Here is a 21,097-nt window from a genome sequence, read left to right as displayed (position 1 = left end):
ATTTTATTTTATTTTTGGTGCATTTTGTTTGCATCAAGTTTTTGTGTATTAACAACCCAAATTGTTCAATATGAGAAACTGGAAAAAAAAAAAGAAAAAACACCAGCCGTATTTTTTCTGGTTTCACTACTCACAATTTTATTCTTTGGCAGTTAACTTTTCGGCTAAACTCGGCACGCAATAAGAAAAATACGAAAGCGCGGGCAAAAATGGGAAGTGGCAGTTATAAAAAATTTAATAATATTTTTGCGCTCGCCCCGCCTACTCTCCGCACAAACACAATTTTGCCATTTCCACATTAATGAAAGCTCAGCGAACACTGCAGCATCGCCTTGGCGTTTTTTTATAAACGCGGTAGCCTCGCCCAGAAAATTGGTTTCAAAATCAGCCAACTTTGCTTGAATTTATTATTTGCGATCCAGGCACTTGCACAAAAAAGTTTGATTATTAAAACTTTCAATTAATTAATTTAAAGGTTGCCGCGCAATTCCTGCTCGCGCTCGATGGCCTTGAACAACTGGCTAAAGTTTCCTGCACCAAATCCCTGGTGGTTGTGACGCTGGATAAACTCCAAAAACACTGTCGGACGGTCCTCCACAGGCTTTGTAAATATCTGCAGCAAGTAGCCTTGGTCGTCAAAGTCTACCAGGATGTTGAGTCTCTCGAGGACATCGAGATCCTCCATGATCGTCACTTTGCTCTGAGCCAATCGCTGGCGCAAATCGTCATAGTACGTCTTTGGCGTGCGCAAAAACTCCGCCCCGCGCTTCTTCATGTTGCTCACAGCCGTTATGATGTCGGGCGTGCGCACGGCAATGTGCTGGATACCGGGCCCCCCATTGAACTCGATGTACTCGTCGATCTGGCTCTTGCGCAGCCCCTGTGCTGGTTCGTTTATAGGCATCTTGATCCTCTCGTTCCACTCGGCCATGACTATCGACCGCAGCGAGCTGAACTCTGTGTGAACATCCTTGTCGTCGACAGACCAGAATCGGTGGAAGCCCAACATCTGTTCGTACCGCTCTGTTACCTTAACCATTTGGTTTTCGGGCTGGTTTGAGACGCAGTGGTCGATGAACTCGACGGGCACCGGCGGTAGCACGTCACTGAGCGCCTGGAAGCTATTGTTAGACACAAATCCGGGCAGAAAGACGCCTGAATACCCGTTCCGCTGCACAAATGTGTGATCGATGTCGCCGTACACGCGAATGGTTGCCATGGTGACCTGACCATGCTTGTCGGACTCTTCCCAGGGCTCCTGGATCGGCTGTGCGCCCTTCTCGACCGCCAGTCTGTAGCATTCTCGCGCGTCGTCGACAGTAAAGGCGACGTTCTTGACTCCATCGCCGTGTTGTCCAAGGAATGCTGTCATTTCGGAATTTCCCGGGCGCAGCGCTGACTGGAACACGAAGACGAGCTCGCCGCTGCCCACGACATGCGATGCCACTTGGCGGTGGCCAGTCTCGAGGCCCTGGTAACCGATGTAGTGGAACCCAAAGTGTGTGGTATAGTAAGCGGCAGCCTGCTTGGCATTTCCGACCCAGAAGGTGAGGTGATGGAATGCCTCGTAGTTTACTGTGGGCTTGATACCTGTTCTGGTGTACGTAGTCATGGCTAGAGGAAATTACGGTATCGTAAATATATATAAATATGTATATTGTGTGTCGTTGTCGTTGTCGTTGTTATTGTTGATACAGAATAAAATGTGTGTAAAATGAAGAGCCAAGCATTTCGAGTCAGAAAAATTGTCGGTATTTATACCTGAGCAAATATCGTGGCTATGAAAAAATTAAACTGCACGGCAAGTGCGAGCTCACGCGCAGAAAACCCAATGCAAATACTCTTTATATGTTCTTCGAATATGGCCGAATGTTTTTTCCTCCCGCCCCGCAAACATTGGCGGCCCAGAATTGCTTGATGTAAAAGAGAGTAAAGTAGTTTTTTGGCGCAGTTTTCTTTGTGCGTATTTTTTAAGGCGGGCATATGGATGCGCCTCGCTCTCGTTTTTGCACTTGCTGTCCATTATTTTTACCGCCCAAAATGTGATCTTTTAAAAAGGGCCCGATTTTATTACATTTGATTCGATAAAGCTTTTTGTTGTGCACAAGACATTGATAACACAATGTTTTGATTTATTGTGCTCGTGCTCGCCCATTCGCAGCTGAGCGTGGGAGAGTTGGTGGTTTTAAACACACATGACTAAGCCGTATGTGCGCGTGCTTGACTAAATAAATTTCACTGATAGGTTCCTATGCACTTTGTGCGTGAGAAAAAAACTTGATGTCAGTTTGAAATATTTTTTCAAACTGACATCAAGGTCAGCAGCCACTCTGTTTGTTCATGCGTGGGTCAAATATTCGAGCATGTTTGGAGGCTACTGGATAAGGCAAATTATGCGCATAATTTGCCTTCCGGAGGTTTTTTTTGCCACCTCGCTTGCTGAACTAATAGCTGGTCGTGGGAAAACACAAACAATCTCAAAAAAAATTAATTGCGCACATCGACATATTCATACATGCAAGTAATTTAAAAAATTATCAACACATAGGGCGAAAAGGCAAATCAAGCAAGGCAGGGTTAATGTCAAATGCAAATGTTGTTCAGATTAAACGAAGCGTGCATGTTTTTTGAAAGTATAAATAGAGAGAGGTGTATATTAGCGAATTAAGCGAATGCAAGGAGTGGAAGATAGGAAACAATATAAAAAAGAGGAAAGAAATTTAAAAAAAAATGAATGTTGGTTTTTGTATGGCAGCTGAATACACGGACAAAAGAAAAAGGACAGCGTGCGCGTTAAGCCTTGGGGGCATACCGGCGACGATCATCAGATCGCAGAGCCAGGTTCTCCATAATCAAATGGTAGAGGTGCTTGTACGCCCAGACATTGCCCTTGCGGCGCGACAGGTGCACGATAAAGAAGTTGTTGAGGTTCTTGATCTTGCACACCTCAATGGCCATCTGCAGCTCATCTCCATTATCAACCTGCGACGAGCCATATGGCGGGGCGTTCTGGTTCGTTTGGAACGGGTTGGTGAACGGGTTGTCGGGCATGCGAGCGGAAACAGCCATGCCGGCTGCCGATCCGAGTGAGGCAGCGTGAGAGAACGGCGATGCCGGCAGGTTATTGGACGCGCCCTGGTTCTCGCCAGCCTGGGGCGAGTCGGTCTGGGCCTCAGACTCCTCGGGCACAGCGGCCAGAGTGCTGACAATACCGTTGACCTGGTCGCGGATGGCCATTGTGTTCATGTATGGCGACTCGGACAGCGAGCGGCGGCGACTCGCTTCGGCGGTAGATGACGCGGCAATGCCCAGCCCGTGGGACGACGCAGCGCCCGACTTGGCAAACTCATCGTCCACAGACTCGGCGGCCGTCGAATCGCTGCTGCTGTGGGCAGGAGCCTTGGACGATGCACCGAACCAGCGCTTGGGGCCAATGCCGCCAGCTCCGAAAAAGCGGCGCATTGAGGTCAGCGCCGTGCCAATGGTGCGCGGGCGCCGGCTCGAAGACTTTTCTGACAATGAGAAGCCGTGCTGCGCCTCTTCCTCGTACTGCGATGGGTTCATAATGGTCGCGCGCTTGCTGGCGGTCGACCACTTGTGCTCGTCAGAGGCCTTGGGTAGCACCAAGGGCACAGACTGACGGCGCGGGCCATCATGCGGCGGGCTGCTAAAGCCACTGTTGGCGCTGTCGATCGCAGTTGACATTGTGCGGCCGCGGGTTGGCGACGCCATCATTGCAGACATTTGCTCGCGGCGTGGGCGGAGGACGCGGATCTTGAGGCCTTCGGTCTTGAGCACAGTGAAGCCCAAATCGTCCAGCGTCTGAAGCACATGCGAGAACAGCACGTCAGGCGCCAGCTCGCTGAGCGCATCGGGGTCAATGACACCACGGTGCACACGCATGTGCTGCAGGATCTCGGGCTGCTCGCGGCGGTCGGCTGATAAGACCGAGCTGATAGACAAGGGTTGGTCGGCACCCATGGCGGCAGCACCCCAGCGCGACGTGCGGCGGTTAAACCAACTCTTCACGCGCGATGCCGGCCCGCTCTGGAGCCTGGGCGACTGTAGGGTGGGGGCATCGGGGAAAAGCACGTCCTCGACATGGCGCGGAATATGCGATGCAATACCAGCGCCGACTCCAATCCCCAGTTCCTCGCCGGTGGTGCTGTTGACGGGCAAGACTGGTGGGATCTCGGGCAGCCGGCCGCGGCGGTTGCTGACCTCGTTCGAGGAGCGCATGGACGACCGCCGGTGTGTATGGTGCTCGCTGTTGCTGCGGCTGCGGTGGCTGTTGTGGCTGTCAACGGACCCCGTGTTGCGGTGCTTGTTCTTATGTTCAAACTGGTCGGGACTCAGCGTAACCGGACGCACACGCCCGCGAGGCGCGCCGCTACGAATGTTGTTGTCGATGGAGGATGCCGACGAGAGCGCTCCGCTGTGGCCGAGATCCATCATGACCGAAATTGGCGGCGGCAGTGCAATTTCATTCGAGCCGCCCTGCTGCATCTCGGTCGACGCAAACATGGACATGGGCCGCGGCCGCGGGGCCATCCGCTGTTCAGTCTCAGGCGCCTTGGGCACTGCCCGGTCAGCAGCGGTGGCAGTTGACCGTGGCACAGCCTGATCAACGCCGGAGTCGGTTTGTGCCCGCACCTTGTTGGATGGTGAGCTATCCTCCGACTCTTGCCGCTCGCCCATCAGCGCGGCCTGAGTGGCTGCGCGCGCCTTCGCAACCATCTCGGCAGAGGGCGCCTCCGGCAAGCTGACTTCATTCTGGTGGCTGCTATCAGCAAGCTGCGTTGACAGCGTCGAGTACTCGACTTGAATCGTATGCCGCTTGGACTTCTTTGCCTGCACATCGGGCACAGCCGGCGTATTGCTAGCCGTGGCTGTTGATCCATCGGGAACTACCTGTCCGTTAGCACCATTGGTTTGTGCATCGCTGTATGCGCCTGTCTCGTTGAACGTGGCGGCGTACGGTTTCATCCATTCGTGCACCTTAATATCTTCGAGAGTCGCGCGGTGCTCTGGGTTGGGTACAAGCATCCGGCGCAGCAAGTCGCGGGCCAATGCGCTGACCCCCTCGGGAAAAACCAGGGGCGTGTTGAGAATGTACTTGTACAACTGGTTGATATTGTCGCCCTCGGGGTTGGATGGGTCGTCGTCGAACGGCAGGTATCCGGCAAGCATCGCGTAGAGAATCACACCACACGACCAGATATCGACCGCGGTACCGGCGTATGGACCGTCGGAAACCACGAGCTCGGGCGCCGCGTAGCACGGAGAGCCACAGCTTGTCGACATGAGATCATCGCCCGGTCCTTGGAACTGGTTGGCAAATCCAAAGTCTGTGATTTTGATATTGCGGTTGCGGTCAAGCAGCAAGTTCTCCTACAAATTATTTCGGGGGTCATACGGGCGGCATGATTAGTGGGCTGGTGTGGCTGTGAGGGTTGGTCAGGAACAATCTACAGTCGTGAGCGTGTAGCTTGGATGCACACAACACGTGAGCGGCACATGACAATGTGCTTTCGGAAACGGTCCGGAAAAAACTAGCGACGCGCCACAGAAATATAAAGCCCACATATCGCCAGTGCCAACTGGTCCATCATGCGGGCTTTGCCACAAAAAGATATCACTTTTAAATTCCACAAGTGGCTTTGCATTCGAGCAGTTGCGATTGTGTGATTTAGAGAGTGTGTGGTGTGTACACACGCGCTAATATGCTGACAATAGGGCGTAGGCAAGCGAGAAAACAAATGCAGAAATAACAAGACTCATGTCACTTGAGCACTCATTGTTAATTTTATCTTTTTTAACACTTACAAGCTTGAGGTCGCGGTGCACAATGTTGCTGGCGTGCAGATAGCTGACGCCGGCAATCAACTGGGCAAAGAGCCGGCAAGCATCGATCTCCTTTAGCTGCCGGTGCGCCAGAATATGGTCAAACAGCTCGCCTCCGGATGCGTATTCAATCACAATACCAATGTACCGCTCGGTCTCGATAATGTCGTGCAGCCTCACGATGTAGCTGAAGTTTACGGCCTAGAAGCAATCAAACAAGTAAATAATGAAAGGCGATATTAGTGCAATGATATTGCGTGAGGATCGTCAAAGTCGTCATTGGCATTCTTTGTGCTGGTGTCTGTCAGATTTCAATTAAAAATATCAACAGCTCATTTTTGCAAAGAAAGCGATTTCGTGAAAAGCAAATGTGATTAAAGGGGTAGTGGGCTGCAGAAAAAAATGGGGGAAAAGACAAAACCTGTACTAAAAAGAAAAAACAACAAGAAATATGAAAATATAGACACACGCACGCACACATTGCCAGACTCGTGTTGTTAAAGTCAAGTGTAAAATATGTAATGCAAAATGCGTTGGTTGCCACCGGTGAGTAAGGCGAAAATACACGTCACCCATTTGCGCGCGCTGGACGCAAGTTGTGTATTTTCTCCGCCAAATTGGGCAAAAAAAGACGATGACGATGATGATCGGTCTATTTTTAGGGGGGAATGTTTCAGACACCCAGACCGCATATGTCCACTAAGAAACACAACAATGTCAACAATTGAACTTACTTTTAGAGCGGCAATCTCTCGCTGGATTTTTGACAGCTTGACCTCGGTATCGATGCTCTCTTTCTTGATGAGCTTGATTGCAACCTAATGGAACACATCGAACATTCAGCTCTGTTAGTAATGTGCAAAAAATAATGGAAAGAAAAATACACGCCAGGATTACAACAAAACCGCATCCCCGACTATTTTGAAAGCACAATTGGCGCCAAATCGCATTGTTCTTGATTTGTTGTTGTTGACAGTTGCCACTGTTGTTACTATTATGTTTACTGCTACTGCTGCGACAGCTGGAAAGAAGATAATAGAAATACAACAGCCGACATGGAGAGAGAACGATAGAACAAAACCGCATGATGCTAGGCAGTAGCGGCCAGCAGAAGGGGTAGCAGCTGGCAGTAAAGTGGTGTGGTCATAACGATAGCAAAACAACAACAAATATCAGTAGATGCATGTTCCATGGTGCGTTACTGTACCTCTTCGCCGTTCTCTCTGTGAATCGCAAGCTTGACCTTCGCAAACTCGCCCTCGCCGATGGTCTGTAGCAACAGGTAAGGTCCGAAAAATGTGTTCTTTGGCTTTCGACGACCGCTTGTCGACGGTCTGCTGCTGCCCTTGGAAACTGTGGTAGCTACTGCCTGGGTCATCGCTATGGGTGTTGCTATCATTGCGAATGGTACAATAAAAATCTGAAGCTCCTTGTTCTCTTTAATGCTTAGTGCGTAGTGCGTAGTGTGTGGGTCCCGGGTGCAAAGTGTGTAGTCTATGGTCAAAAGACGCTGGTTCGCATGAGCTTCGCAACGGGGGGGGGGGGTAAAGATGCTGATGTAGAAGACAAGAGAGAAAGAAATAATAGGAAAAGAAAGAGCGGAGAAAGAAAAAACAATACAAAAAAGCACAGAGTTTGAAAGAAAAAAGAAGAGAAAAGAAAAGACGGCTGGGCCGGTTGAAACAGAAGAAGAATAACACACACAGAGTAAAGAGAAGAGAAAGGAGAGGAAAGGAGAAGTAAAAAAAAATAGAAAGGGGAGGAATTGGGTCAAATAATTTTCCTTTTAAGTGCTTTCTGAAAATGAATTAATTGGGAGCAAGAAAATGAAATGAGCCTCAATATACTTTATGGAGAGTAAAGTTGGGAGCAATAATGTTGCTATTATTGCGCTTTTCTATCTTGTTTACGCTTTTTGTCACTTTTTTCATGCACAGTGTAGTCAGCACCAACATACGCCTAGAGAATCACTGAGGCAAAAACAATAGTACGGCGATGATACACCAAGCCGTGGATATACACCTCGCTTTCGCGCAGCAAGAACACACACGCTGGAAAAAAGAGCTATGGTTGCTGTGTAAAAAGGTATGAATGAGCACCTCTTGCACTCTTGCCTTTTTTGCAGCTGTTCCTGAGCAAAGGCAAAAGATAAAAAATTTAAGGAACAAAATAAATGATGGGGTTATTTTTCTTTTACTTCATAGAGTCAGTGCCACTGGGTAGTGCCACATTCATCCTGAGGAGAGTGCAGCAGTAGAAAGATGGAGTGCGGGCAGCGCGCAGCTTTGTTGCTGAGCGTCTGTGCAGAAAGGGGGCGTATTTTTGGCGGTATAGTAGAAGACCAGATTTCCAGTGCGTATCTATACACCGCACTATTCCACGCTATTCTCTCATCGGGATATAAAAAAGACACGCTTGCCAATTAAAGGTTAATGGCGTATGCGTGTTGCAAGCACAACACCGCGTCATCCGTCAGCTGTCTTTCAGGGTAGCAATTAAAACAAGGATGCTGGGCGGGCGAACGAGTGATAAAGCGATTGAGGGATCGTGCGAGTGCAAGACCGGCAACAGGCCAGACAACAATAAAAAATAGCAATTTTTCCTGGTGGATTTTGCAAATTTGAAAGGTAAACAAGACAAAGACATGTGTCGTATGTCTTATGCACAACGACATGCATAAAAACATATTTGCCGCCTTTGTCTCAACCAATTCGCTACTTCCAGTGTTTATTTTTATACCGCAATAGGATGATGTGACCCCCTTATATTTGTCTCCAATGGAGCGAGGGTCTTTACAGTATTTTTGTATATTGCGCAGGCAGAAGCAATTAAGAGCGGGAAAGCAAAACCACAACAAAGCTGTGTGGAGTTGAAAAAACAGGTTATGAGGCGAGTGATTGAGACCGGGGGAAACGGGAAGGGGTTAACATGTCTTGTACTTTTATTGTAGCGTCGATTACGCGCATAAGCACTATCCTGCGCTCTTGGGATAGTCATTTTGACATATTTCGTGGAGAATAGCATTCCGCAAGCCAGCAGTCAATCAAATCGTCCAAACTGAACAAAAAACAGTAGGAAGTGAGGCGTTTTGTTTGTTGTCTGATAGCGTGGACAACTGCAGTCCAACTCTTACCGTTTGTGTTTGTGTTTGCGTTTGTGCTGTTGGCTGGTTTGGTGTAGATTGGATTGTGGATTGAACAGTAAAGCGCTCAAAAGCCGCTAGTTCGGGTTGGAATAGGCGGTGGCGATAGAGTTGCGCTGTGCTGCAAGTGTATGAGTGTGACTGTTTATGACTGACTGAATTTACGATGAATATGATGGCGTGGGGCTGGAATTACCACTGGTGCCGTTTCTAGTATTATTATTACAAAGCGCCCACTTTAAAATTCGGTTCGGTGGTAACAAAAAAATTAAAATAACAAAAAAAAGCCGGTTGAAATTCAGGGTGTTCAATAAAAAAAATTATTTATATTCAGAGTAAGAAAGTTAAGCTGCAGATAGCATATTTAAGGGGTATTTTCGAGTTTAATCTGGCTTTCGGGGGGGGAGCTAACTTTATCGCCGTTTATGTGCAGTTTTTACTAAAAGCGTGCCTGTAAGCAGAAACCAACTCACAGAACACTTGACTTGCAGCATTTTTCCCGCCCCCGTGGGGTTTGTTCTTGGCATTGCATGGAAGGAAGGAGGGAAAAAAAGATGAGAAAAGGAAATAGATTTTCGATATTTGCATATGCGCTCTGATTCAACTTTCAACTGTAAATCCAAGAGTACGGTTTTTTTCTTTTTACACTTTTGATGGCTCGATCAAAAACAGAGGTTAGTTATAGCAACAAAAAAATAGCCAACTTGATCTGATCGTCATCGAGCACATCTTTTGTCAGCTGTCAGCCAAAACATAATAGTGCGTGATTTCATCCTCCTTCACTCTGCTCATGTCGTTTGTCATTGCGCGTCAATAATGGCTATGTTTTTGCAGCGACATTACGACCATTCATGAGCGCTGGCTTTGGCTGGCGGCTGTGCCCTGCTCGCTCAGAAAACATGCTTTAAACGCAGCGCAACTACCTCCCCAACAACATACCAGAAAGAAATCAACAAATGAAAACATTCCGTAGATCACTCGACATGGACCATGTTTCTGGAACAAACAGTTTATTTGTTGAGAAAATTTTGCGGTTCTACTACAGGTACTGGAATGAGCAAGTTTAATTGAATTAAGTCATATTGAGACTCAGCAAGTTTTCAATATATTGCACTTGTCAACTTTGATGATCCACACATTTGTCTAATTAATTGCGCGTATTATTACTGCAGTCGTTGTCGCTTTGTCGATCGCTTGTTAATAAAATTTTTATTTATGTATTTTCCATTGACATGTTCAACTGGCTGCAAAGCAATGTGTGTGGAAATGAAAAAGCTGAAAAACGAGCATATTGATATTAACTAGAATTGGATTATATACTGTTATTTAATTTTGACATTCGACCGTTTTGTTTATCTGGAACGAGTTTTACAAGAAATAATGTGTTTAAACAGTCCGCTCAATGCAATTATTTATGCTACTGTATTTACAATTTCAGTTCATTATTTACCATTTTTATTCTTATTTTGCTGCTTCTTTATTTCCCCTCTACTGCTTTATATATATTCTTAAAATATCCATGCAGCTAAAGTTTTGTTAGCATTTAGGCCCTTCTCGTCGGCTTTACTACCCAGCAATACACGGGCGGTTGGAGTATCGTTTTCTGATGCGTGATATGTAATTAACCACAATATTTCAAGAAATAATCGCAGTTATACTTGGAAACAGCATGGCTCTCTCTCTCTTTCTTTTTGGAACTAGATTTTGATACTCTGTATTAAAATTTTGAGATTAATAGGCCCAAGTTTATAAAAAAACCCTATTGGATATATAATGAGCTCTTACTTTGAGAACTGCCCTTGCTATATTCCGACTTGTACACCACATACAACGTTAACACCAGATAATGTGAACTTCACCAGCTATGCTGTGTCCCTTGTGAAAAAGTGCTCAAATCCAATTACTCCCACTTATACCAGACCTCATGTTTTTATAATATTTATCTAGATAAGTCAATATATATACACTTACAGGATGAAACATATAAAAAAGGGAGGGATGGCTTTTCTTTATTATATAAACACAAAAGGTGGTTGCGTGTCATGATATGCAATTATCTGTCTTTTTAAATTTTGTGAATTTTTATTCGAAATATTTAAAGTATAAAAACAAGTCAAGCCATGTGAGCAACAAACCTCGTGTTTGCGGCTTTTTGACGTACCTTTATTAAAAGATTTAGATGATTAAAAGTTTTAAGTATGTCTCTAGAGCAAAATATGGCTAACAAGGCTTTTTATTCAAAAAGTGCATTGACCACTGAGCCAGAATTTTTAAATATCCAAAAGCAATTAAAGTTGTAGGATTATTTGCTTCTTTAAAATACACAATTTACTTAAATAATTTTGTATTTGCTTCTTATTATTTACACTTTGCCTGCTAATTTAATTATATATTGCAAAACAACTCAGAAAACACTTCAACATCCACCGCAGCACTCGTGTCCAGCCCAGTTTCCAACAAGCGTGTAGTTTTAATTACCGGATGCTCCACCAGCGGCATTGGCCATTTTCTAGCTCTCGAGTTTGCCAAGCAGGGTTGCAAGGCGTATGCCTCAATGCGTAATCCAAGAAAGATTGACAGTAGTTTGGCCATCCGCGGAATAATCACCCTGGAGCTAGATGTAATCAATGACATGTCTGTCAAGGACGCCGTTGGCCGAGCTATCCAAGAAACCGGCCGTATTGATGTTCTGGTTAATAACGCTGGTCAATTTTGTATGTCACCAGTAGTAGAGACAAACATGAACAAGGTGAAGGAGAGCTTTGGCTCTAACCTTTTTGGTCTTGTGCGCATGTGCTAAGCTGTTGGTCCTCATATGATGGACAGTAGACAGGGAACTATTGTTAACGTGGGCTTTGTAGGTGACTACGCGGCAACACCATGGATTGGGCATTATTCTGCAACCAAAGCGGCCTTACACTCAATGTCCGACCCGCTGTGCTTTGAGCTTGCGCCATTCAACGTCAAAGTCATGGTTTTGGTCCCCGGTGCAATTAAATCAAACATAAATGTAGAGGCTGTTAAGGGAAAAATACTTTTTGAAGTCTCTCGTTATATTCTGGCTTTGCCTGTTATGAGGAAACTGTCTGAAATTATAAATATGGGGAAGGTGGTGGCTACTGATAAGTTTTCCCGCCACGTCGTGAAGCACATTTTAGCAAAGAAGCCGGGCGCTTATTTGACTTATGGAAGGTATGCTGCTGGTTGGTCTATGGCGTATTGCTTTCCAGCTGGTGTTTGTGATTTTATTTCCAGCCACTGGGTGGGGGGGGGGGGGTACTCATAAGCTAGCAAAATATCTTAAGGTGTGGATAAATTGTTTTTAATTTAACAATATTTTTGTGCCACATTTGACTAGTTTGAAATAAATTCCAACATAACATATAATAGCAACAAAAAACATCCACAATTCGCCCAGAGGAAATATATCCATAGATATACTTGCTCCTTTGACAAAACCTTCCTGTCCTGTGTTAAACAACTGACGGCTATAACTACCATGATATGTGAATGAGTTAATCGGTGCGCCGCCTGCTTGGATGGGTAGCTGTGGTAGAGGGTGCGTTCCTTGGATTTGCATCCGACTGCTGCTGCTGAGTCTCTTCCAAATGATCTCATTCAATTTTCTACCTCTGCAGGTTGGGTATTTATTATAGTGATTTTTCGTTTATTGTGCGTGATTTGATTTTTGATTCGGATTTAATATACCCACGTGATTAGTATTCATGCGTTTTACGCGTGTGGTTGGCGTCTCGCGTTTTTTTCTTTTTTTCATTTCTGGGTACGAATACAAACTGCGCAAGGAAACAAAATAAAGAGAAAACAATCCCTTATTTTTTCATTATACTAGTTCAAATTAACAAATTCCATTATTTATTTTTTCCTTCTTTATTTCCTTTATCTTTTTTTTGTACATTGAGTTAATGAATGACAAAAGTTAACTTTCGTGCACAGTCCGGCAACACAACGATGAGTAATACGATAGACTGGCCCTCTTCATGTCCCAGCGGATCCGATTCTGACACTTTGGATGCGGATCAAATAATCCGAGACTCGGAAATTCTACGAAGCAAGTTGGCGCGATACTACTGCAGCAAGGGTGTATCTGATGGGGAACTGAGCGATGTTAGTAGTCTTGGTGATGGCTGCAAATATAATGAGAGTGAGATGGATTTGGTATCGTTGCGGGTTAATGGGAGTGATGGGAGTGATGGGTTTCCGGAGGATCCGCTGGAGGGGATAGGCGGTGGAATTTTGCCAAGGTGGAGGCCTCGGTTTCTGGAAAGTAATTTGAATGAGAGGATTGTGGTACCGGTGCAGGAGGACCAGGATGTGGTGATGGTTGAGGAGGATAACCAGCAACAGCAGCAGCAACAAAATGTACAAGGTAAAGTATTTTAAAAAAGGTGAACAAATAATAATTCAATAGGGGGGTTTTTTATTTGCGGTTTACCAACAAAAAAAACAAACTAAAACTAAAAGTTGTTTTCGATACCTCTTTTTTTACTTTTACATAATGTCATAGATGTTTCGTGCGAGGCAACTACGGGCGAAACAGCGCACCACTATTATCCGCTACGCCGGCGATCCGAGAAAAACCTCCACCCCTATACGAAACTGCAATGGACCAATCCAGCAGACCTCCTACAGGCAAAAAACCAACGACGCGGTACCAGTCTTTTAAAAGCTCTTTCAACCGTTGACGAACATCAGAAGCACCAAGAAGGATTCATTGGTATGGTTCTCAGTGGTGGAAATGGTGATAACACGCAGGGATTTGATTATGCCGGGGTTCAGGACTCGGAGGACGAGGAGTATGTCCCAGGAATGACCCAGTTGAACGAGCAGGAGTCGCAGATTGTTGTTGATGAGTATATGGATATAGTGCGTCCGAGACCTGCTGTATCGGTGGGTCGGGCTGACCGGGTGGATTGGGTGCATCAGGGCATTGCCCCTATGAGTGCAAGGAAACACGATGGGGGATGCACATACAGGCATCTAGCAGCACAACGGCGGACTGCAATTCGACAGCAGCAAACCAATGGGCAGAAGCAGAGCAACGATGATGCAGATGATTTGGTCCTGCCCAGTTTAGAAGATCTTCTGGGCGGTACCGCAGCATGTCACATCGACAATGGCTCTGATCCCTACGAGGTGCCCCGATCGTTTCTGACTCACAAAGAACCACCACCAAAAGATTCTAATATTGATCCTGCATCGTCCTCGTCACTAATCAGAAGCAACAGCAACAGCAACAGCAGTAGCAGAAACCGCCACTATCACAATCGTCGGCGACTAGTTTCCCGCAAGCAGCAGCTGGTCAGTACACCACCACGGCACTCAGCATCTTTGTCTTCATCCTCGTCAGATGAGCAGCTTCCCACAGCCAAAGCACGCAAGCTCAACAAAATCTCTCGGCACCATATCCGCGGCATCCTTCCGTTTTCCTTTATGCGCGGGTTGAACGAACAAAAAGAAAGCGAAATCCAAGAGGAAGTGCATCGGTGGCAGAACCAGGCGACAAAAACACCCACCAAACGCCGGGTTCTCTCCAGCTCCCCGCCACCCCATCGCCCTTCTTCGCCTTCTCACAGCCAGCAGCAGCAGCAGCAGCAGCAGTTAACAGCATCGGCCACGGCGCATTTTGAGTTTGAGTTTTTGGATATTTACCAGTGGCAGTTTCCCGAACCACTGGCCGATCGCGGTCCTGATTTCCTACGCGTAGCCGCACGCGAATGCCGACGCCGCAGCCTCCACAACAGCAACAGCAACTGCAACAGCAGCAACAGTGGCAAGCAGGCGGATGACGCATGGAAAAAACACGTATGCGTAGAGCCCAGAAGTTTAGGCGAAGTCGAAGAGGGCGATGTCGCGCAAGGCATTGTGGCGGCATGGCGTCTGGGCGTCATCGATGTGCGGCGGGTTTTTTTCTGCTGCGACAGTGACGATAGTGAGGAGGAGGGTGTTTCTGGGTTTGTGTGGGACGAGGGTTTTGGCAATGGCCGGGCTGGTCACCGCGAAGACCCGCCGTTTATTGTCATTAGCGACGACGAGGCTGTCGAGGATAACAGGATCGCAGATGCCGGTGGGGGCAGGGGCATCGGCAGGAATATTGGCAGAGGCAGTCGCAAAGCTGGGGGCAGAAAAGATGGTGGCGGGCGCAAGGCTGGGCACAGCAGAGATGGTGGCAGGCGCAGACAAGCGCCGGGCACTGGCCTTACGTCGGCAGCTGCAGCAGCGCAGCAACAGCAACAGCAGCCCCGAGGGATCCGCGCGGTAATGGGCGAGTTCGCCGTGTTCGACTCATCCTCCAGCGACACGGACATCCGCTCAAAGCGGCCGCCATTACCCATCTGGCAGTATGCGCCAAAGAAGCGGCGCGAGTTTGCGCGGTGGCTCAGTCGCTGGCAGCAGCTGCCGAGGCTGCCGAAGCTGGGGCGGCAGGCGCAGGCACGGCGGCCATTGGCGGCAAAGCCGGTCGCATCGGACTTTGTGTTTGACGAAGCCCTGGTTGACGATACGCCGAGCCCACGGGCGCACCAGCGCCAGCGCCAGCGCCAGCGCCAGATGCGGGTGCGGATGCGCCAGACGCGGCTTTTCCCGGCCACCGCCACGCGCACACTGGACGCCGTGGCCGACCACATTGGCAGGCGGCAGGCGAGCGGCAACAGCACGGCCAAGCCCGCCAGCGCCAGGCCGGCGTTTTCGCGGCCAATGCGCAGCGGCAATGGCGGCAGCAGCGGCCGCTTGGCCCAGCGCAAGGCCGCGCAGCCGACACGCGTACAAGTGCAGGCGCAGCTGCAGCTGCAGCGCCCGCCGCCACAACTGCAAAGCAGCGGTAGCTCGGGCGATGCGGCGGACGAGGAGCTTGTGCTCGGGGTCGAGTCCGGCACGCGGTTCCGCAGCGACACCTGGATCGGGCAAGGCGGGCTTCGGCGCATGCAGCGGCTGCTCGAGGGCCACCTGCCGCCAGCAGGCGACTCTTCGGCAGACGACCACTTCAGCCACAACGACGTCCTGCGTATCAGCAGCAGCGCGGCGCCCGGCGAGTTCGTCCAGGCGCTATCGATGCTCTGCCAGCTGTGGCTCGGCCAAGCGCCCAGCGCACCGGCGGTTCTGCGCTGGATGGATTTTGCCCAGCGGCTGGTGCTGCGGTACACGCACGACGCCGAGGCGCTTGGCGCAGTGGCCGGCGCCGCCGTGGGCTGCGCGCACCGGCTGCTGGCAGGGGCGGACACAGACGCAACCGTGGCGCTGATGCTTGGCGTGGTGCTGATGCAGGCTGCATGCGGGATGGCCGTGTGGCGGGAGCGGGAGCTGCGGCTGCGGAATGCACGGGCGGCGGCCGCCGATGGGCTGGGCGCATGGCCGGCGGAGCGGCTGGCGCGCGAAATCGACAGCTGCGTGCTGGCCGCAGCGGCCGCCGCCCTCCGCCACAGCAGCCCCTTGCCGCAGCAGCAGCAGCTGGACGAGGCGGGCGTGGCACTGCTCCACGCACTGGCCATTGCGGCAGCCGCCGTGCCGCTGGCGCCGATCGAGGCCTCGGTGCTGCGCGTCAGCGCCGTGACGCAGCCGCCGGGCCACTGGCGCGCGCTCGGGCGGCTGGCGTCCTGGGCGCAAGTCAACGCCGACGGCATTGCGGCGCCGCGGCCGTCCGCGCACTGGCACCCGGCGCTGGCGTCCGTTGCGGCCTCCGCCGTCGCGCACGCGCTCGAGCCCACGCCTGGCGCACGGCCGAGCGACGCGGCCGTGCGCCAGGCGTTCGTGCGCGTCCACCGGCTGGTCGTCGGCCTGGGCGTGCGGCCGGCGCCGGGCGCGCGCCTGCACGTGCTTTTGTTCCGGTTCCTCGAGGCGCGGCGGTTCGCGTCGTTGCCGATCGAGCCGGCGCCGGCGCTGCCGCGGTTCTTCACGCGCTACACCGGCGCCATCCCCGCCGCGGACTCGGCGCTGGCGTCGTGCACGGTGCTGTGGCTGCACGCGCTCGACGCGTCGTTCGACGGGTGGCGCGCGCAGATGGCGGATGTCCGCGGCGTGCGCGCGCTGGTGTCGAAGCTGCTGCCGACGCGCATTTTGACGGTGGACGCGGGCGGCAGCGGCGGCGGCGGCAGCGGCGGCGGCGGCAGCGGCAGTGCGCTGGCGGCGTTGGCGAACTACTATGCGGTGTTTCTGTTTTTCCTGCACGCCGTGCCGCGCGCCGTCGTGCGGCCGGCACGGCTGTATGCGCAGCTCCAGGCGCTGCTGCGCTTCCGCGAGTCGGCCAGCGCCACGGCGCGCCGCGTGTACTTTGAGGCGTGGTCGGCCGCCGCGTCCATTCTGGCATACCACCTGCGGCGCGCGCTGGACACTGCCGGCCCGACAAGCGTTGGCGCGCTGCTTGGGCTGCTCGGGGCTGCCGGGGTGGGCGACGCTGCCGCCGGTGGTGCCGCCGATGGCTCTGCTGCTGCTGCGCTACACGGCGCGGCCGCCATGGACTACTTTGCTGCGCTGCGCGACGCCGTTGCCGGATGGGCCGACGCGGTGGCTGTGGTCGTGGCGGGGCGGTCCGCGGATGGCTGGCGGCTGGCCGACCTGGCGCTGGCCTACGCGCAGCGCGTGCTGCGTAGCGAGGCGGGCTGCCACGGCCACGCGCCCACGCGGCTGCTGCTGCTGCTGCTGCTGCTGCGCAGCCCCACGATGCACGCGCTGCTCGCGCAGGCCGCCCTGGAGTCGCCGCCCGGGGTGCCCGTGGCCACGCGGCTGTCGGTGCTGCGCCGCGTGCGCGACCTGGTTGATCTGTGGCAGGACACCGTGGCGCCCGCCGTGGCGCCCGCCGTGGCTCCGCCCTCCCCAGCGGACCCGCTGCCATCTTTGGGCAGCACCCGCGTGGCGCTTGACTCGCAGGAGTTCGGCGATGTTGATTGTGCGGACCTGATGGCTGTGGCTATGGAGGCCGAGGAGCTTGACCGCCGCGCTAGCTTTGCGCCCATCGACCGCGCCATTCTCCACGCCGTCCACCTGCTGGTGCCACAGCTGCGCCGCCAGATCCTCTCCGGCCTGTCCACCGCCACCGCTGCTCACCGGATGTCGCCTCGGCCCCTCGACCATCTTGTGCACTTGCTCTGTCGCTTGGTCGCCGTGTGTGTTGCGGGGGGGCTGCGCACGTGGGAGGGTTTTTTGGACGAGCATGGCAGAGACACGCTTTACCTGGTGCCGGATCTGCCTGGCCGTCGCCGGGTGCTCGTGGTGTTTTGCCTGGCCATTTTTGACTCGCTGCATTCGACCGCTGCGGTAGCAGGGGGGGCGGCGGAGCCAATGCAGCCTGGGCTTGTCTGCTTGCTCGTCGATGTGTGGTTCGAGTGTGTATGCGACGCAAGCCTGTATTTCTATGTTCGCCGCTTGTCCGCTCTGCTGCATTGGGCTGGTCTTCGTCAGCCAAACATGGGGGGCGCCCTGAATGTATTCAGCACTCTGCCCCCTGCAGTAACCACGTTGGTCGATGGGGTGCATGGCTGGTTGAAGATTTCCCCGTGGAAGCTGCCCTCTGAGAAGGAGGGCGAGGGCGAGGGCGAGGGCGGGGCTGATGAGGTTGTCGCCCTGGTTGCCATTGTGCTGCGCCGGATGTCCGCCGCTAGCTCAGGAGCCTGTCCGCTGCAGCCGGGGCCGCCGTCGCTGGCGCTTGTAAATATATTTTCAACCTGGGTCGCTCGATTGCTTGCTACGCTGAGGCACGTGCAGGAGTGCTCCTCCCGCCTGTCTTTTGGCTTCTCGGATACTCGCCACATTGTTGATGCGATGGCTGGTAGAATCATCATTTGCGTGCGCGATCACTGCTCGCACCTCCCATTGCCGCCAAGCCTAACTTCTCTTTAACTTGCCGACTAATATTAAATAAATAAATAATGAAAATTGTTATTTAAATAGTAAAATAATGAAAGGGGTGTGTTTTTTTTACCTTGGCATTCTAATATAGAAAATAAAGAAGAGAAATTCGCAAACAAAATGTTTTTTTTAAAAAAAGAGAGAGAGAGAGAGAGAGAGAGAGGGAGAAGACTTATTCAGTCTTTTCAACTTTTTGCTCGACTGGCTTTTTTGTCTTCAAACCATCATAGTTCATAGAGCGGAATCCCAAATAACCACCCTTCTCTTCCTTAATGTACGTCTTGATGAAAAACTGGACAAACAGCAGCAAGTACGATGAAAGCAGGACACATCCGTAGTATGCTGCCAGACGAGTACCGCGACAATCAGCTCCGATACTGGGCAATGACACTACCGCATGGAACGTAATATGCGTGTACAGACAGAAATAGCACAACCCGAGGTCCACTACGAACTGCACAATCTGCAGAGTCGTCACAATCTCCTTCCACCACACCTTCTTGCCGCAAGAAGCAAGGAAGTAGTAGTAGTACATGATGACGTGAACAAACAGATTGATTGAGCAGATAATCCAAGCCTACTTTTCCCCAATAACAATAATAAAAATAAAAAAGATTTGCAAAAATGTTAATAACCCAGTTCTTTCCTTTTTACTACTACTACTATTTGGCCGAAAAAATATCAAATGAATTAATGGTGCATGCATGCATGCCCATGCAACACACCCACGCACATATATAAATGCTCGTGTTTTTCTTTTTTTTTCTGCATGCCACCAATAATAAAAAAAACCATTGCAAGTAAAAAAATGTGGAGTAAAGAAAAATAAAGATCCAACATCATCATCAACTCTCAACTCTCAACAAACAAACAAACAAGCAAGCAAGCAAGCAAGCAAAAAAAACACACGCTACAATAAAGCATACAAAGCAAACAAGAAACCTATTTTTTACTTACAACTGAAACACGGCCCAAAAGCTCCTCAAAGCACAGAACCATCGTCAGCGAATGATGATAGTAATGCAAGAACTCGAGCCTCTTCTTCTTCAGCACCAGCAAGATCGTATCAACAAACTCAAGCCACTTTGTCAGATAATTCAGGTAATAAATCACCTCCATCGGCTGCGTCCACGACTCAGCACCGCAAATAGTGAAAAAGAATCCCTTGTCGCGCCACACAGGCAGGCATTGCTCCAAGAACGCCAACAAGAGGAATCCCGAAATCAAAGTCAGAGTTAGGTTATGAAGCTGAGTAACTCGCTTCATTCTAATCGGCTTGGCAACCTTCTTCATGATCATTTGTCCACCAAACACCATTGTAAGGTAGAGGACGACGCCTGTGAGGACTGCGCGTTGAGTGGAGAGGAATGTTGTTCCTGGTGCCCAGCGCCATGCCGCTTTGGATTGCCCGGTTGCTAGGATGAAACCCTTGTTGAGCCAGTAGTCGGGACTCACAAGAGAAGGCCAGTGCTGCGAGTACTGCGTCCCCGATAACGAAAACGGATTAACCTCAGCCATTCTAAAAAAGAAAGAAAAGAAAAATGGAGGTGGGTTTTTTGTTGTTGTGCCCCTGTGTCAATTTGTTTATTATATCGAGAGGGTCGAAAAAAGGAGAAGGGTTTTGTCTATTTTCCTTCTTGAATGCAAACAATAAAATAAAATAGAAAAGACCTCTGTAAATAAAATAATCTATTTTCCTATAGAATAACAAAACAAGAGAAAGGAAAGAGAAGGAAAGAAGAGAGAGAGAGAGAGAGAGAGAGCAGCGAGAAAGAGAACAAATGAATACCCGAAAGAACAAGTTTGAAAAAAAGGAGGGGGTGGAGAATCGGATGATAAAAAAGAAAAGCACAAGGTGGGCAGTCTCCCGCATAAAGATAATGCACAGATTAAACAAACCCGAAGCAATAAAAAAAAAGAGCGTGTGGTGGGCTTTTTTTTCTCCTTCTTCCCGCCACTCATAACCCACTACCCCCCCTCGCCTCCCTTTTCTCCCTCCCTTTTGTCACTGCTTGGGCAAATGAAAAAGTAAGGAGGAACACAAGAGTAGAAAAAAATATTTACTCGATTTCAAGCATAAAAATTCAGCCTTGCATTTCCTCTTGTTCATTTTTTTTCACAGCGCAAACACAGTACAACATTACAAGTGCAATCCATAAAATCATTGAATAAAAAAACATCGTTATTATCCAAAAGAAAAGTAAACATTTATTAAGCAATTTCGTTTCTATTACCACATATATACACATAATA

At 50.1% G+C, this 21,097-nt stretch overlaps 5 protein-coding genes across 5 annotated transcripts; 2 read left to right on the top strand and 3 right to left on the bottom strand.

Annotated features, from left to right (window-relative positions):
• Nucleotides 1-469: 469 nt before the first annotated feature.
• BX661DRAFT_193134 (Glyoxalase/Bleomycin resistance protein/Dihydroxybiphenyl dioxygenase) lies at nucleotides 470-1,612 on the bottom strand (the record flags this gene model as incomplete). Its single annotated transcript, XM_051537759.1, has 1 exon — nucleotides 470-1,612. The coding sequence occupies one exon, from the start codon at nucleotides 1,610-1,612 to the stop codon at nucleotides 470-472; it is 1,143 nt and encodes a 380-aa protein (XP_051393692.1).
• Nucleotides 1,613-4,971: 3,359 nt separating this feature from the next.
• BX661DRAFT_140455 (kinase-like domain-containing protein) lies at nucleotides 4,972-7,222 on the bottom strand (the record flags this gene model as incomplete). The annotated part of the gene is made up of 4 exons (XM_051532843.1): nucleotides 4,972-5,391; nucleotides 5,827-6,045; nucleotides 6,579-6,662; nucleotides 7,052-7,222. Coding segments are annotated over 4 exons (894 nt in total), but the record flags the coding sequence as incomplete, so codon positions are not given.
• A 3,980-nt stretch (nucleotides 7,223-11,202) lies between these two features.
• BX661DRAFT_209346 (uncharacterized protein) lies at nucleotides 11,203-12,272 on the top strand (the record flags this gene model as incomplete). Its single annotated transcript, XM_051538696.1, is given in 4 exon segments — nucleotides 11,203-11,230; nucleotides 11,455-11,700; nucleotides 11,713-11,766; nucleotides 11,788-12,272. 4 exon segments carry the CDS (start codon nucleotides 11,203-11,205, stop codon nucleotides 12,270-12,272), a joined length of 813 nt encoding a protein of 270 aa, XP_051393690.1.
• Nucleotides 12,273-17,610: 5,338 nt separating this feature from the next.
• BX661DRAFT_178110 (uncharacterized protein) lies at nucleotides 17,611-19,004 on the top strand. Its single transcript, XM_051534823.1, has one exon. The coding sequence runs from the start codon at nucleotides 17,660-17,662 to the stop codon at nucleotides 18,833-18,835; it is 1,176 nt and encodes a 391-aa protein (XP_051393689.1). The 5' UTR covers nucleotides 17,611-17,659; the 3' UTR covers nucleotides 18,836-19,004.
• BX661DRAFT_178109 (GNS1/SUR4 family-domain-containing protein) lies at nucleotides 18,984-20,578 on the bottom strand. Its single transcript, XM_051534822.1, has 2 exons — nucleotides 19,802-20,578; nucleotides 18,984-19,421 (listed from the first exon to the last, which is right to left on the bottom strand). The coding sequence occupies exons 1-2, from the start codon at nucleotides 20,360-20,362 to the stop codon at nucleotides 19,017-19,019; spliced, it is 966 nt and encodes a 321-aa protein (XP_051393688.1). The 5' UTR covers nucleotides 20,363-20,578; the 3' UTR covers nucleotides 18,984-19,016.
• Nucleotides 20,579-21,097: the final 519 nt, after the last annotated feature.

Source organism: Kickxella alabastrina (genome assembly GCF_025024165.1).
Source record: "Kickxella alabastrina strain RSA 675 chromosome Unknown BX661scaffold_4, whole genome shotgun sequence".
Classification (NCBI taxonomy): Eukaryota; Fungi; Kickxellomycota; class Kickxellomycetes; order Kickxellales; family Kickxellaceae; genus Kickxella; species Kickxella alabastrina.
Note: the sequence above shows the minus strand (reverse complement) of the source record. Positions and strands in the feature narration are given on the sequence as shown.